General features: G+C 51.0%; 1 protein-coding gene across 4 annotated transcripts in view; it reads right to left on the bottom strand.

Moving 5' to 3' along the window:
- The window catches only part of LOC132391994 (matrix metalloproteinase-21-like), a 47,878-nt gene that overhangs the window by 5,007 nt on the left and 25,323 nt on the right, over nt 1–17,548 (bottom strand). For 3 of the 4 annotated variants that reach the window (XM_059965866.1, XM_059965864.1, XM_059965865.1), the window contains 5 exons: nt 15,028–16,201; nt 11,054–11,193; nt 9,147–9,291; nt 7,340–7,597; nt 2,114–2,286 (listed from right to left, as the gene is read on the bottom strand). In XM_059965866.1, the coding sequence (XP_059821849.1) occupies nt 2,114–2,286; nt 7,340–7,597; nt 9,147–9,291; nt 11,054–11,193; nt 15,028–16,201 (1,890 nt within the window). The remainder of the gene's footprint in view (nt 1–2,113; nt 2,287–7,339; nt 7,598–9,146; nt 9,292–11,053; nt 11,194–15,027; nt 16,202–17,548) is intronic. The other variant, XM_059965867.1, reaches the window with a different exon arrangement.

The following is a 17,548-nucleotide window of genomic DNA, read 5'->3' as shown; positions in this document are numbered from 1 at the left end:
AACTGTTTTGCCTGGAGTGAAGGAGGTTGAGAGGTGACTTTACAGAGGTTTATTTGAGGGACATAGATAAGGTGAATGCCACAGTTTTTCCCCAGGCTAGGGGAGTCTAAAACTAGAGCCACAGGCTTAAGGTGAAAGGGGAACATAGAAACATAGAAAGCCTACAGCACAATACAGGCCCTTTGGCCCACAAAGCTGTGCCGAACATGTCCTTACCTTAGAAATTACCTAGGGTTACCCATAGCCCTCTATTTTTCTAAGCTCCATGTACCTGTCGAGGACTCTCTTAAAAGACCCTATCGTATCCGCCTCCACCACTGTCACCGGCAGCCCATTCCACACACTCACCACTCTCTGCATAAAAAACTTACCCCTGACATCCCCTCTGTTCCTACTTACAAGCACCTTAAACCTGTGTCCTTTTGTGTTACACTTTTCAGCCCTGGGAAAAAGCCTCTGACTATCCACACAATCAATGCCTCTCATCATCTTGTACACCTCTATCAGGTCACCTCCCATCTTCAGTCACTCCAAGGAGAAAAGGCCGGGTTCACTGAACCTATTCTCATAAGGCATGCTCCCCAATCCAGGTAACATCCTTGTAAATCTCCTCTGCACCCTTTCTATGGTTTCCACATCCTTCCTGTAGTGAGGGGATCAGAACTGAGCACAGTACTCCGAGTGGGGTCTGACCAGGGTCCTATATAGATTTAACATTACCTCTCAGCTCCTAAACTCAATCCCACGGTTGATGAAGGCCAGTGTATCGTATACCTTCTTAATCATAGAGTCAGACCGCAAATCCCTCTGATCCTCCACACTGCCAAGAGTCTTACCTTTCATACTATATTCTGCCATCATAGTTGACCTACCAAAATGAACCACCTCACACTTATCCAGGTTGAACTCCATCTGCCACTTCTCAGCTCAGTTTTGCATCCTATCAATGTCCTGCTGTAACCTCTGACAGCCCTCCATACTATCCACAACACCCTCAATCTTTGTGTCATCAGCGAATTTACTAACCCAACTCTCCACTTCCTCATCCAGGTCATTTATAAAAATCACAAAGCGTAAGGGTCCCAGAACAGATCCCTGAGGCACACCACTGGTGACCGACCTCCATGCAGAATATGACCTGTCTACAACCACTCCTTGCCCTCTGTGGACATCTCCCACCCCCATTGATGATGCAAAGATTATCGGCAGAGGCTCAGCAATCTCCTCCCTCGCCTCCCACAGCAGCCTGGGGTACATCTCATCCGATCCTGGTGACTGATCCTACTTGATACTTTCCAAAAGCTCTAGCACATTCTCTTTCTTAATATCTATATGCTCAAGCTTTTCAGACCACTGCAAGTCAATCGCCAAGATCCTTTTCCGTAGTGAACACTGAAGCAAAGTTTTCATTAAGTTGCTCAAATTTAGATTTTCACAGGTTTTTCACTGAGAGGGAGGTATGGAGGTGTGGGACAGGCTCCTAGACAAAGTGATAGAATTATAATGTTTAACACACATTTGGACGGGTGCATGGATAAGAAAGGTTCAGAGGGATATGGGCTAAACTCAGACGGCTGGGACTGACTGGGGAACTTGGTCAGCCTGGATTAGTCGGGCCGAAGGGTTTGTGTGACTCTGTTACATCCCAGAATGCATCACCTCTGGGACGGGGTGGAGGGTGTTGTGGATGGGGAGGGGAGGGATGTGAGCTAGGGAGGGTGGGGTGGGGAGAGGGGGTGGAGAAGGGATGTGCAGGGTGGGGTGGGGAGAGGGGGTGGAGAAGGGATGTGAAGGGTGGGGTGGGGAGAGGAGGTGGAGAAGGGATGTGCAGGGTGGGGATGGGGGTGAGGAGTGGGAAGTGGGGTAGAGGGAAGAAGGGGTGGGGAGTGTTTGTGATGAAGAGGGAAGTGGGAAAAGTGGGTGGTCAGTGGGGAGTGGTTGTTGTGGGGGTGGGGTATGATCGAGAGTGGGGTCTGTGGAGAGGTTTGGGAAGTTGTGGGGAGTGTCCATGGTACCATGCTGGGGTTACTCACATTGTAGGGTGGGGAGTGTTACTACTGGGGGTGGGGAAGAAGTGTGGGAGAGTCTGTGGCACCATCCCGGGGTTACTCACGTTAGACCCCCTGAAGAAATAGAGGCAGTGGTCCCTCTTGTCGAAGTAGACGGTGTCGATGGGCGCCTGCACTCCAGGGAAGCCCTGTGAGATGGGCCGGGGGTAACGGTTGCCCTCTGGGTCCTCGCTGTACGCATGGTCATTGTCATTGTCATACTGCCAGTACACGGTTCCTGCCGCACATGAAGAGGGGGTGTGGCTCGATCTGACTCATATCCACCGGGGCGATCTCATACTCCTGCCCCGTCCCTGCCTCCCTCCCTGGGACCAAGCGGTCCCTGTAACCTAGTGTTCCCTCCTCTCCATATTTGAAACCCCCCCTCTCGTCCATTAGCTCCCCTGTGTAGCTCCCTCCACCCCCCCCCCCCACCCTGGGCAAGACCAGCCAAATGGAACAGTATCTGGGACTACCAGAGTGTGCCGGGACAGGATGATCAGGGAGGGGTGGTCGATTCCTCAGGGATGCACCACAGCTGTGTGTTAACCCCAAGAGCCAGCCAGGAACTCATGGGATTGAACCATTGCCTTGTAGTTCCAGAGACCTGGGTTTGATCCCAACACCTGGCGGTGTCTGTGCGGAGACTGCACTATCTCCCTGTGATCCTGTGGGATCCAGGTTCTCCGGTTCCTTCCCACATCCCAACCATGTATGAGGTTAATTGCTGCTGTGAGTCACCCCCAGGGATGGCTCCATATGCTGAGGGGTAGTTGATGGGAAGGCTTGGATAATTAAATAAGTTGTAGGAAGATAGAAGTAAATAATTGTGATATTAACCCTGTCATGGAAACATGGCTGAGGGAGGGGCAGCTGATTGTTCCAGGTTACAGTTGCTACAGGTGTGACAGTTCTGGTCACCCACCTTCAGGAAAGACATCAGCAAGATTGAAAGAGTGTAGAGAAAAATTACAAGGATAATGTGGGACTTGAGGACCCCAGTTCTCAGGAAAAATTGAACAGGCTGGGCAATCATTCCCTGAAGTATAGGAGAATGAGGTGAGATTTGATAGAGGTGTACAAAATTATAAGAGTTATAGCTAGTGTGAATGGCAAGCAGGCTTTTCCTGATGATGTTGGGTGAGACTGGAACTAGAGGTCATGGGTTAAGGGTGAAAGATGAAATGTTTAAGGGGAACATGAGGGGATCTTTTTCACTCAGAGGGTGATGAGAGTGTGGAACAAGCTGCTGCGGAAGTGGTGGATGCAAGTTTGATTTCAACATTTAAGACCATAAGATATAAGTGCAGAATCAGGCCATTTGGCCCATCGAGTCTGCTCCACCATTTCATCATGTTTGATCCAGTTTTCCTCTCAGCCTCAATCTTCTACCCGTATCCCTTCATGCTCTGGCCAATTAAGAATCTATCAACCTCTGCCTTAAATATACATAATACGGCCTCCACAGTGGCCTGTGACAAAGAATTCCACAGATCCACCACTCTCTGGCTAAAGAAATTCCTCCTCATCTGCATACTAAAAAGGATGCTTCTCTATTCTGAGGCTGTGTCTTCTGATCTTACACTCTCCCACCATAGGAAACATCTTCTCCGTGTTCATTCTGTCAAGGCCTTTCACCATTCGATAGGTTTCAAAGAAGGTCACCCCTCATTTTTCTGAATTCCAGTGAATACAGGCCAGAGCCTTTGAACACTCTTCATATGACAAGCCATTTAATCCTGGAATCATTTTCATGAACCTCCTTTGAACCCTCTCCAGTTTCAGCACATCCTTTCTAAGGTAAAGGGCCCAGAACTGCTCACAATACTCCTAGTGAGGCCTCACCAGTGCTTTAGAAAGTCTCGATATTACATCCTTGCTTTTATATTCTAGTCCTCTTGCCTACCTCACCACAGACTCAACCTGCAAATTAACCTTTAGGGAAGGTTAGTGCACAAGGAACTCCCAAATCCCTTTCCTCCTCTGATTTTTGAATTTTCTTTCCATTTAGAAAGTAGTCTACCTTACATTTTTCCTACCAAAATGCATGTTTATACTCTTCCTGTCATTGTTTTCCATCTGTCACTACTTTGCCTATTCTCCTAATCTGCCCAAATCCTTCTACAGCCTCTCTACTTCCTCAAAACTACCTGCACTTTCACAAACTGTCTGCAAACTTTGCAACAAAGCCATCACTTCTGTTATCCAAGTCATTGACATATAACATTAAAAAGAAGTGGTCTCAATACAGACCCCAGTGGAACACCACTGGCAGCCAACTCAAAAAGGCTCTCTTTGTTCCATTCTTTGCTTTCCACCAATCAGCTACTATTTTATCCATGCCAGTATCTTTCCTGTAATCACTTGTTAAACAGCCTCATGTCAACGAACTTCTGAAAACCCAAGTACACAACATCAGCTGATTGTCCTTTGTTCTGGGATGGTAAGGGTATGAAGAGCTATGGTCCACATGTGGGTCACTGGGACTAGGCAGAATAACAGTTCAGCATGGAGTAGATGGGCTGAAAAGCCTGTCTCAGTGCTGTAGTGCTCTATGACTCAAAATCTATCTTTATTGAAGAGGTGAGGGTAAGAGAGGAATTGGGAGAACATCATGGCAGTACTTAGGGAGGAGACTCCTGTGGGAGTGGCTAGTGAGGCGATATAACAGAACTTAAGGAGATAGACAATAGACGATAGGTGCAGAAGTAGACCATTCGGCCCTTCGAGCCTGCACTGCCATTCTGAGATCATGGCAGAGATAGTCATTGATGGAGCTGAACTCCGGTTGTGTTGGAGCCTCTGGGTTGTCAGTGGAAATTAGAGGAGAAAATATGTAGGGAGATGCAAGTTATGTGTAGAATGACAGGATTGTAATGGCAGTCGGTTTTAACTTCCCTCATTCTAACTGGGAATGCGATAGTGCAAAGGGTTGGATGGGGTGGAATCTATTAAATGAGAATGGGGAAGTTTTCTGTAGTCATGTGTAGATGGTTCTACTGGGGGTGGGGGGGGGACAATGAACCTCCAGAGTGAGTGACTGGGGTGACAGTGGAGTGGAGTACTTTGGGGCCAGTGACCACAGTTCTATTAGTTTTAAAATAGTTGCAGAGAAGGACGGGTCTGGTTGCTATAAAATATTGTAAATTGGTGCAAGCAAACTTTGCAGGAACCTGTTGAAGACTGGCTGGGAGAGGCTGTTTGCAGGACGTTACCGGGACTGGAGTTACAATGAGAGACAGGACAGGCTGGGACAGTTTCTCCTGGAGTGAAGGAGGCTGAGGGGTAGCTGACAGCCATGAGGGCTGTAGGCAAGGTGAGTGGCCTCAGTCCTCTCCCCAGCGTAGTGGGGTCTGAAACTAGAGGGCACAGTTTAAGGTGAGAAGGGGAGGATTTAAAGAGTTCCTGAGGGGGAGATTAGTGAGTAGGTGAGCAAGTGCAAGTATAATTACAATGTTTTAGACACTTGGAGAGGTACATGGACAGGAAAGTTTAAGAGGGACACACACAAAATGCTGGATGAACTCAGCAATTCAGGAAGCTTTTACAGAGGAGGGTAAACAGTCAATGCTTTGGGTCGAGATCCCTCACCCGGACTGGGAAGGAAGGGGTTGAAGAAGGTGGAGGGAGGGGAAGGAGTACAAGCTGGAAGATGAGACCAGGTAAGGGGGAACGTGGGTATGTGTTGGGGGGTGAAGTAAGAAACTGGGAGATCATTGGTGGAAAAGGTAAAAGGGCTGAAGGAGAGGGAATTTGTTTAGAGACGAGAGTGGATCATAGGAGAAAGAGAGGAGGTTCACCAGTTTGATTCCAGGGATGAAAGGGTTAACCTATGAGGAGAGATCGAGTCGCCTGGGACTATACTCTCAGAAGAAGAATGTTCAGAAGAATGAGAGGGGATCTTATAGAAACATACAAAATTTTGAAAGGGATCGATAGATAGAAGTAGGAAAGTTGTTTGCATTGGTGGGTGAGACTAGAACTAGGGGACATTGCCTCAAGATTCAGGGGAGAAGATTTAGGACAACGATGAGGAGAAACTGTTTTTCCCAGACAGTGGTGAATCTGTGGAATTCTCTGCCCAGGGAAGCAGTTGAGGTTTCCTCATTAAGTATATTTAAGGAACAGTTAGATTGGTTTTTATGTAGTTGGGGAATTAAGGGTTATGGGGAAAAGGCAGGTAGATGGAGCTGAGTTTACGGACAGATCAGCCATGATCTTATTGAATGGTGGGGCAGGCTCGATGGGCCATATGGCCTACTCCTGCTCCTATTTCTTGTGTTCTTACTATGTAGGAGGGGCACCAGAGGGAGGTGATGGACAGGTGAGGTGGAGAGAGAGGAACCAGAATTGGGAAAGGAAAAGGAGAGAAATCGATGCTTATGGATGGGACATGAGGTGTTACTCCTCCAACCTGAGTTTGGTGTCATTGTGGAGGTAGAGGAGGTCATGGACAGACATGTTGGTAAGCAAATGGGAAGTCAAATTCAAATGGGAGTCCACTGGGAGAGTCTGCCTTTTGTGGTGGACGGAATGAAGGTGCTTGATGGAATGGTCCCTCAATTTGCGTCAGGTCTCACCAAGTAGATGAGTTCACTGGGAGCACCAGATACAATAGCGGAGCCCGACAGACCCATAGGTGAAATGTCACCTCACCTGGCAGGACTGTTTGAGGCCCTAAATGTTGGCAAGGGAAAAAGAGTAGGGACAGGTATAGTACTTTTCCTGACTAGGAGGGCACAGCTTCAAAATAGAGGGGTGTCCTTTTAGAACAGAGATGAGGAATTTCCTTCAGTCAGGGAGTGGTGGATCTGTGGAATTCATTGCCACAGGCGGCTGTGCAGGAGGTTGATAGGCTCTTGATTAGTCAGGGCATGAAACGATATGGGGAGAAGGCAAGAGCCTGGGGCTGACAGGAAGAATGGATCAGTCATGATAAACTGGTGGAACAGACTTGATGGGCCAAATGGCCTAATTCTGCTCCTCTATCTTGTGTGTTTGGTGGTAAGATTCTGTAGAAGATGGTGGAGGTTATGGAGAATGATGTGCTGGATTCGGAGGCTGTGGGTTGGTAGGTAAGGAGAAGGGGAAGCTTATCCCTGTTATAGCAGAGGGAATCTGGTGTCAGTGTGGATGTGGGAGAAACAGAGATGCAGCTGAGGGCAGCATTGACAATTAGAGGCATGTGGGACCAGCTCAATCAACATGGATGAGTTGGGACAGAGGACCTGTTTCCATAACGATGAGGAGGTAGACCCAAGCCCCCAGACCTTTCAGCACCAGGCCCTCACCTTTGAAGAACAGGGTGATATCCTTGTTCCAAGTCCAGATGTGGGCAAACCCATCGATGTCGGCGGCTGGGAGGCCCCGCCAGCCCACCACCAGCGGGATAGGGTCTCCATACCGCGTCCGGTTGAACCGGTTCTCGTACATCCAGTACCAGTTGCGACGCATGAAGTAAGTGTTAAAGCGGTAGGTGACCTCGCCGAAGGTGTTCTCCTCTCGCCGCACCCAGTCGAACACAGTGTTGAAGCTGCCCTCACATACCCCTGAGGAGGCAAAGGGGACGGATCTCAGCCCGGGAGACTGACCCCGACTCACCCACCCCCAACCCAACCTTCAGTCTCATTCCGGGTCACTGATGCACCGCAGGAAGCATCTTATCCGGATGCATCTCTGCTTGCTATGGCAACAGCTCTGTCCATCACTGTAAGGAACTACAGAGCTCAGCATAACATGGAAACCACCCTCCGCTCCATGGACTCTGTCTACACTTCTCACTGCCTCCGTAACCAGCATAATCAAAGACCCCCCCGCCCCGCCCGCCACCCTGGACATTCTCTCTTCCCCTCCCTCCCGCTGGGCAGAAGCACGTACCACCAGGCTCAAATATAGCTTCTACTCCACAACCGGACAGTCGGCAGGTACACGAAGCTGGACACTTGACCACCAAGTCTACCACAGCGTGACCTGCCCCTTCCTGCACTGCGCTTTCTCTCTAGCTGTTGCACTCTATTTTGCATTCTGTTATTGGTTTCCTCGATATCTCAATACATCGATGTGTATGAACGGTAGGTGAGACAATTTTTCGGTCTCTCAGTTCTTGTGACTATAATGGACCAGCTTACCACTAACTTCCCAATAGAACGGTCCCCTGTCACCAGCAGAGAACTCATCAACCAGGTTAAAGCAGCCCGCCTGATTGTCACCCCACCCAACCTCCCGCTACTGGTGCATGATACTCCCTCAGACTACACTGACAGCATCTCCCACACATACTACTTCTCCCCCATCCCCACGAGACACAAAGGAGCAGGGGCAGGGGAACACCGTCACCTGCAGGTTCCCCTCACAGTCACACTCCTTGCCCGTAGAGAAATATCTCACTGTTTCTTCACCACCCAAAGACCATAGACGTCAGAGCAGAATTAGGCCATTCAGCCCATCAAGTTTGCTCCACTGATTTATTATCCCTCCCAACTCTATTTCTCCTGCCTTCTCTCTATTCCTTTGACACCCTTAGCAATCAAAAACCAATCAACCTTTGCTTTGATTTGGCCTCCACAGCCGTCTGTGGCAATGAATTTCACAGATTCACCATCTTCTGGCTTAAGAAATTCCTCCTCATCTCTGTTCTAAAGGGACATCCTTCTACTCTGCGCTTATGCTTTCTGGTCCTAGACTCCCTCACCATAGGAAACATCCTCTCCACATCTACTCTGTCTAGGCTTTTCATTATTTGATAGGTTTCAATGGGATTCATCATTCTTCTAAGCTCCAGCTGGAATTTAAACTTTGTCTAAATGCTGGAAATACCCCCAACACTACCGTGGGAGCATCTTTCATGGAACAAGACTCATTCCCACCTTCTCAAGGTGGAGATCTGTTATTCTCTCTATAACACCACCAACCCCAGATTAGATCACAGTTTACAACCCACTCCCAGATCTGGAGTTGGAGCTGGTTGGCATCACTGAGTTCACCTGCTAACTGGCAGGACAAGTAGCCAGGCACATGAGCTACCCAGCCAGGGAACCAACTAACCGGCCGCTGGGTTGGACATCGAGTGAGCAGGGCTGAAGAGGTCCCAGAACGTACCGTAGATCTGTTGGATAGCCTTCCGATCAAACCAGTCCAGCTCCAGTTCCTTGGAGTCGTGTGGGATGTAGTTTGGGTGCATGATCGAGCCAGTCCGTCGGATGTGGGGCAGCCCTAGTACGTGTCCAATCTCATGAACAGCCACCTTTGAAGGGAAGGCAAATGAAACAGGGAATTGGTTCATTATTGTCACGTTCCGAGAAGAAACATTTGCTTCCACGTCATTCAGGCAGATCTTTCCGTACATTCATCACGGAAAGAAGCAGAGCAGAGTTACAGAGGAAGAGCAGAGCAGGCAGGCAATACGTTGCAAGGCCACTGGAAAGTCGATTGAGTGATCTCTATCGTACTAGGGGACCATTCAATAGGAAGGTATTCTCAGAGGCTAATTATCCTAATAGGGACCATTCATTAGTCTGATAACAGCCTGGTGGTGTGTACTTTCAGGCTTTTGTATCTTGGCCTGATGGAAGGAGAAAGGAGAGAACGTCAGGGTGGGAGTGGTCTTTGATTGTGCTGGCTACATTTCTGAGGCAATGAGAGCTCTGTTGAGTCCATCGCACATTCTGTGATGTGCTGTTTCTTGCCGTCATCGGCTGAATGGTGCACGCAGGTAGGATGCTTTCTTCGATGTATTGGTCAGGGCCACCGAGGACATTTCAGATTTCTTTCACCCCATGAGGAAGCAGAGGCATTGATGAGCTTTCTTCACCATGCTTGGACCAGGACAGGAATAAGGTTAGGGTTAAGACAGGCACCTAGAACTTGCAGCTCTTGATCTTGACCTAACATCAGGGATAAGTAGGGAGGTGTGCGAACCGCCACCCTTCCTGAAGCCAGTGACCAGCTCTTCTGAACTGCTGACATGGAGAGAAAGGTCGTTGTCATGACACCATGTCACCAGATCTCCTTCCTGAACTCTGACTCTTTGTTATTTGAGATTTGACTCACTGTAGTGGGATTGGGATAAAGCTGCTCCATGAGACAGGGGACGTGTGGAGTACTGTCAATAGACTGTGCCTGGGCCGGGTGACCCTCCTACCCCTGCATCATCTGCTCTCCCTCTCATGCCTTCCTGTCCAGGCTAGTGTGCTCCATACAGACCTATGTCTCTTCATGTTGGCCCTATCACCATTCGATGTCCTGAGCACAAAATGTCTGTTGTGTCTGCATGGCTGACCATTCCTGTGTTAGCTGCTGTATCAGTGACAACACACGTGGCGTTGTCCACTCCAGCGAAACTGTACACAAGGGTGAGTACAGACAGATGGGGGAAGCTCCCTCAAGGGGCCAGCACAGGCTCGATGGGCCAAATGGCCTTACTCCTACGGTTCTTTATTGCTAACTTCCCAGTGTTTCAAATAATAGCCTAAGGCCTAGTGAGGTGTTTAGTTGTGTGTTCATTGTCTCAGCCTAGGGTCCCTGATGGTCAGGATAATTAGACTAAGGTCACTGATGGTCTGTCTAGGGTCACAGATGGTCCGTCTAGAATCAGTGATCATCAGCCTAAGGTCAGTGATGGTCAGTCTGTGGTCACTGATGGTAGATCTGTCACTAATTGTCAGGATGATTAACCTAAGATCAGTGATGGTCTGTCTGTGGTCCCTGATGGTAAATCTAAGGTCACTGATGGTCAGCCTAAGGTCACTGACTGTCAGCGTAGGGTCACCATTGATTGGCATAGGTTCACTGATGGTCACTCTAGGGTCAAATAATATCAATGTCACAGGCAGTGACCAGTGAATTGTTTCGCTAACTGGAAATATATCTGGGAAGTGAACCAGGAAACAAGCAGGAAGCAGTGACCGATAGAAATAGCGAGATTAAGTGACCTGTTATCTGGAGAGAGTGACCCAGGAGGATGGGAGGGCTTATGGAGAGAGTGAGGGTGAGTATTGGGCAATCACCGTCAGAAGGCTGATCCCCTCGCTGCTCGACGGTTTGACAAAATGCTCGTCGTCGTCGAAGTGCACGTCCCCCAGGCGCCAGGCGTGAGCGTACTCCTGCCCCGTCCCATCAAACACCTGCGAGCAGCCCAGGTGCCTCTCTGTATGATTGGAGAGAACCAGTCAGGTTCTGGAAGAGCACACTCCACGTGAGGTCCTTTGTTGCTCACATCACTACTCCCTCATCTATCTGCACCTCACCTCACCAAACCCCGGCATCCCTGAATCGTCCCCACTCCTTCTCCCCTTCTTATCTCCATCTTTCCCTTGGCCGCACGTCCCTCACTCACCATCAGATGATCTGCATCACAAAGCACTTCAAACACATCCGAGAAATTAGATCCTGAAATTCCCCACCAAAAACTGAGCTTCGCTCTGTGTCTGACCCCAGGAGTGTGTGATGGGACAGTGTAGAGGGAGCTTCACTCTGTGTCTGACCCCGGGAGTGTGTGATGTGACAGTGTGGAGGGAGATTCACTCTGTGTCTGACCCTGGGAGTGTGTGATGGGACAGTGTAGAGGGAGCTTCACTCTGTGTCTGACCCCGGGAGTGTGTGATGTGACAGTGTGGAGGGAGATTCACTCTGTGTCTGACCCTGGGAGTGTGTGATGGGACAGTGTGGAGGGAGATTCACTCTGTGTCTGACCCCGGGAGTGTGTGATGGGACAGTGTAGAGGGAGCTTCATTCTGTGTCTGACCCCGGGAGTGTGTGATGGGACAGTGTAGAGGGAGCTTCACTCTGTGTCTGACCCTGGGAGTGTGTGATGGGACAGTGTGGAGGGAGCTTCACTCTGTGTCTGACCCCGGGAGTGTGTGATGGGACAGTGTGGAGGGAGATTCACTCTGTGTCTGACCCTGGGAGTGTGTGATGGGACATTGTAGAGGGAGCTTCACTCTGTGTCTGACCCTGGGAGTGTGTGAAGGGACAGTGTGGAGGGAGTTTCACTCTGTGTCTGACCCTGGGAGTGTGTGATGGGACAGTGTAGAGGGAGATTCACTCTGTGTCTGACCCTGGGAGTGTGTGATGGGACAGTGTGGAGGGAGCTTCACTCTGTGTCTGACTCTGGGAGTATGTGAAGGGACAGTGTGGAGGGAGTTTCACTCTGTGTCTGACCCTGGGAGTGTGCGATGGGACAGTGTAGAGGGAGCTTCACTCTGTGTCTGACCCCGGGAGTGTGTGATGGGACAGTGTAGAGGGAGCTTCACTCTGTGTCTGACCCCGGGAGTGTGTGATGGGACAGTGTAGAGGGAGCTTCACTCTGTGTCTGACCCCGGGAGAGTGTGATGGGACAGTGTAGAGGGAGCTTCACTCTGTGTCTGACCCCGGGAGTGTGTGATGGGACAGTGTGGAGGGAGTTTCACTCTGTGTCTGACACTGGGAGTGTGTGATGGGACAGTGTGGAGGGAGTTTCACTCTGTGTCTGACCCTGGGAGTGTGTGATGGGACAGTGTGGAGGGAGCTTCACTCTGTGTCTGACCCTGGGAGTGTGTGATGGGACAGTGTAGAGAGAGTTTCACTCTGTGTCCTTCGCTGGGAGTGTGTGATGGGACAGTGTGGAGGGAGCTTCACTCTGTGTCTGACCCCGGGAGTGTGTGATGGGACAGTGTGGAGGGAGCTTCACTCTGTGTCTGATCCTGGGAGTGTGCGATGGGACAGTGTAGAGGGAGCTTCACTCTGTGTCTGACCCCGGGAGTGTGTGATGGAATGGTGCGGAGGGAGATTCACTCTGTATCTGACCCCGGGAGTGTGTGATGGGACAGTGTGGAGGGAGTTTCACTCTGTGTCTGACCCGGGAGTGTGTGATGGGACAGTGTGGAGGGAGCTTCACTCTGTGTCTGACCCAGGAGTGTGTGATGGGACAGTGTGGAGAGAGCTTCACTCTGTGTCTGACCCGGGAGTGTGTGATGGGACAGTGTGGAGGGAGCTTCTCTCAGTGTCTGACACTGGGAGTGTGTGATGGGACAGTGTGGAGGGAGCTTCACTCTGTGTCTGATCCTGGGAGTGTGTGATGGGGCAGTGTGGAGGGAGCTTCACTCTGTGTTTGACCCCGGGAGTGTGTGATGGGACAGTGTGGAGGGAGCTTCACTCTGTGTCTGATCCCCGGGAGTGTGTGATGGGACAGTGTGGAGGGAGCTTCACTCTGTGTCTGACCCCGGGAGTGTGTGATGGGACAGTGTGGAGGGAATTTCACTCTGTGTCTGACCCCGGGAGTGTGTGATGGGACAGTGTGGAGGGAGTTTCACTCTATGTCTGACCCTGGGAGTGTGTGATGGGACAGTGTGGAGGGAGCTTCACTCTGTGTCTGACCCCGGGAGTGTGTGATGGGACGGTGTGGAGGGAGATTCACTCTGTGTTTGACCCTGGGAGTGTGTGATGGGACAGTGTGGAGGGAGCTTCACTCTGTGTCTGACCCCGGGGGTGTGTGATGGGACAGTGTGGAGGGGGTTTCACTCTGTGTCTGACCCCGGGGGTGTGTGATGGGACAGTGTGGAGGGAGCTTCACTCTGTGTCTGACCCCGGGAGTGTGTGATGGGACAGTGTGGAGGGAATTTCACTCTGTGTCTGACCCCGGGAGTGTGTGATGGGACAGTGTGGAGGGAGTTTCACTCTATGTCTGACCCTGGGAGTGTGTGATGGGACAGTGTGGAGGGAGCTTCACTCTGTGTCTGACCCCGGGAGTGTGTGATGGGACGGTGTGGAGGGAGATTCACTCTGTGTTTGACCCTGGGAGTGTGTGATGGGACAGTGTGGAGGGAGCTTCACTCTGTGTCTGACCCCGGGGGTGTGTGATGGGACAGTGTGGAGGGGGTTTCACTCTGTGTCTGACCCCGGGGGTGTGTGATGGGACAGTGTGGAGAGAGCTTCACTCTGTGTCTGACCCGGGAGTGTGTGATGGGACAGTGTGGAGAGAGCTTCACTCTGTGTCTGACCCTGGGAGTGTGTGATGGGACAGTGTGGAGGGAGCTTCACTCTGTGTCTGACCCGGGAGTGTGTGATGGGACAGTGTAGAGGGAGCTTCACACTGCGTCTGACCCCGGGAGTGTGTGATGGGACAGTGTGGAGGGAGCTTCACTCTGTGTCCGACCCTGGGAGTGTGTGATGGGACAGTGTGGAGGGAGATTCACTCTATGTCTGACCCTGGGAGTGTGTGATGGGACAGTGTGGAGGGAGATTCACTCTGTGTCTGACCCTGGGAGTGTGTGATGGGACAGTGTAGAGGGAGCTTCACTCTGTGTCTGATCCTGGGAGTGTGTGATGGGACAGTGTGGAGGGAGCTTCATTCTGTGTCTGACCCCGGGAGTGTGTGATGGGACGGTGTGGAGGGAGTTTCACTATGTGTCTGACCCCGGGAGTGTGTGATGGGACAGTGTAGAGGGAGTTTCACTCTGTGTCTGATCCTGGGAGTGTGTGATGGGACAGTGTAGAGGGAGTTTCACTCTGTGTCTGATCCTGGGAGTGTGTGATGGGACAGTGTAGAGGGAGCTTCACTCTGTGTCTGATCCTGGGAGTGTGTGATGGGACAGTGTGGAGGGAGCTTCACTCTGTGTCTGATCCTGTGAGTGTGTGATGGGACAGTGTAGAGGGAGCTACACTCTGTGTCTGACCCCGGGAGTGTGTGATGGGACAGTGTGGAGGGAGATTCACTCTGTGTCTGACCCCGGGAGTGTGTGATGGGACAGTGTAGAGGGAGCTTCACTCTGTGTCTGACCCTGGGAGTGTGTGATGGGACAGTGTAGAGGGAGCTTCACTCTGTGTCTGACCCTGGGAGTGTGTGATGGGACAGTGTGGAGGGAGATTCACTGTGTCTGACCCCGGGAGTGTGTGATGGGACAGTGTGGAGGGAGCTTCTCTCAGTGTCTGAATTGGATGTGAAGGATTCCCTGGAGCCGGCCCCGGGAGGTTAGTGTTTGATGTGACTGTGTTTGCCCCTCACTCGTGCCGAATCCCAGCTTGATGTCGATCTCGGAGGCCGGCGAGGTGAGGTCCTCGATGAAGATCAGTGGTGTGACCTCACTCCACATGCGAAAAGCGAGACGCAGGATAATTTTCTGGTCATCGATGGTCAGCTGTGAGCTGTAGCCCTCGTCTAGGATGCGCCACCTCAGCCGGGACTTGGTGAAGGCCAGCTGGGGGAAGGTGTTGTCCATGAGGTCTGAGGCTGCCCGCCTGCTCCGCATCCGTTCCACCAACCAGCGCATCGTACGCCTCCTGGCCCCAGGGTCCGGCTCTGCTTCTTCCCCTCTGGCCACCCATCTCGTCCCGACACCTTGACTGCCCACACTCGATTGGTTGGTTTGGCTTTGGCCAGAGCTCCCTGATTGGTTGAGTTGTTCTTGGCTGGTGGTCACCCATTGGTTGGATTGGTTTTGCATGCTATGTTCTGATTGGTTTAGTTGAACTCGACTGTTGGTCAACCATCGGTTAAGCGAACCTTTGTTGCTGTTGTTGGACTGGTTTGCTTGCCTGCTGGTCAACTGTTGGTTGAGCCCACCCTGATCTTCGTTCTTTGATTGGTTAGTTTGTCCTCGCATGCTTTTCTCTGATTGGCTTAGATTGCCCAAGCTGCTGGCCACCCATTGGTTAAGCTGTTCCATACCACTGTTCTGTGATTGGTGGGGCTGGTTTTGGTGGGTTCTAGAGGATGGGGGGCTGCGTTGGGCGGTTCTGGTGGGTGGGGCCGGGACATGACGCCGGGCCCTGTAATGGGGGGCATCGCTGCGGCTCGGTGGGCTGATGGTGTTGGTGGAGGTGATGTTGGAGTCGGTGGGTGGTCTGTAGCGGGTGGTGTTCAGGATGTGCATGCTGTCACCGTGGGCCTTGTGGTCTGGCACTCCGCAGCGGGGCATGTTCATGGCCTCCATGGTGGCCTGGTCGAGGAGCCCAGAAGTGGGCAGCCCGTTGGCCCTCTGGAACCTGAGCAGGGCGCTGGTGTACTCTGCCGGCATCTGCTGCTCGTCCTCCGGCTCCAGGAGGTTCCTGCGACTGTGGTGACCATCGAGCACGGGCCCGGGGATCTCCAGGTCATTGTACACCGGCGCCGACACCCCTTGGTAGGCCAGGTCCTCCCAGTTCACTGGCTCTGTCCAGCCGTACTTGTCTAGGTACTCCTAGAAAATCGACCCAGAGAGAGTACCTGTCACACGGAGACCAATCAGCCCGTCGAGTCTATCCCACCTATGCATGAGAGCTAGTCTCCCCTGACTCAGATCCAAATCAGTCCCAACACTTACAAAGGTATATCCATAAGACCGTAATGTATAGGAGCAGAAGTAGGCCATTCGACTTATTGAATCTCCTCTGCTGTTCAATCACTGGCTGATCCAATTCTTCCAGTCATCCCCACTCCTCTACCTTCTCACCATACCTTTTAATGCCCTGACTAATCAAGAACCTATCTATTTCTGCCTTAAATACACCCAATGACTTGGCCTCCACAGCCGCTCGTGGCAACAAATTCCACAGATTTACCATCCTCTGGGTCAAGTAATTTCTCCGCATCTCAGTCCTAAGTGGACGTCCTTCAATTATGAAGTCGTGTCCTCTCGTCCTAGAATCCCTTAACATGGAAATAACTTTGCCATATCCAATCTGTTCAGTCCTTTTAACATTCTGAATGTTTCTATGAGATCCCCCCTCATTCTCCTGAACTCCAGGGAATACAACCCAAGAGCTGCCAGACGTTCCTCATATGGTAACCCTGGAATTACTCTTGTGAATCTTCCCTCTCCAATGTCCTTTCTAAAATAAGGCGTCCGAAACTGCACACAATAAAGATCCACGTTAAATACTGCATAATGTTTATAAGTTTCTGAGATGCATAGACAGAGTAGACAAACAATATCCTTTTTTTGCAGGGTGGAATTGTCGTACCAGAGGGCAACTGGTAAGGTGAGAGGGGGTAATTTCAAATGAGATGGAGGGGCAAGCTTTTTACACAGAGTGGTGGGAGTCTGGAAAGCCCTGCCTGGGGTGGGGGTAGAGGCAGATACATGAGGGATATTTAAGAGATTTTTAGATAGAAACAAGAATGTGAGGGAAGTGGAGGGATATGGTCAGAAGAAACTAGTTGGCTGTTTGGTTGCTAATTTATTAGGGTTGGCACATTATGGGCTGAAGGGGCTGTACCTGTGCTGTACGAACCGAATGCCAAGGTTAGAGCCTGTTAAGGGATAAAGTGAACAAGGTTATTCCCATTCTTGGGTGCTGTCTGTATGGAGCCTGTACGTTCTCCCTGTGACCATGCGGGTTTCCTCCGACATCCCAAGGATACAAGGCTTGGTGTGTTCACTGTCATGTGTGGGTAAGCGGCAGAGTCTGGGGGAATTGTTGGGAGTATGGGGATAGGATTGAATTGTTTAATTCTTGTATTTTATACAACCGTAAGGCTATGAGATATAGGAGCAGAGTTACGCTATTCAGCACATTGAGTCTGCTCTGCCTTTCCATCATGGGTG

Source organism: Hypanus sabinus, chromosome 3 (assembly GCF_030144855.1).
Source record: "Hypanus sabinus isolate sHypSab1 chromosome 3, sHypSab1.hap1, whole genome shotgun sequence".
Lineage (NCBI taxonomy): Eukaryota > Metazoa > Chordata > Chondrichthyes > Myliobatiformes > Dasyatidae > Hypanus > Hypanus sabinus.
The sequence above is the reverse complement of the archived record's forward strand: the minus strand, read 5'-3'. Positions and strand labels throughout refer to the sequence as shown.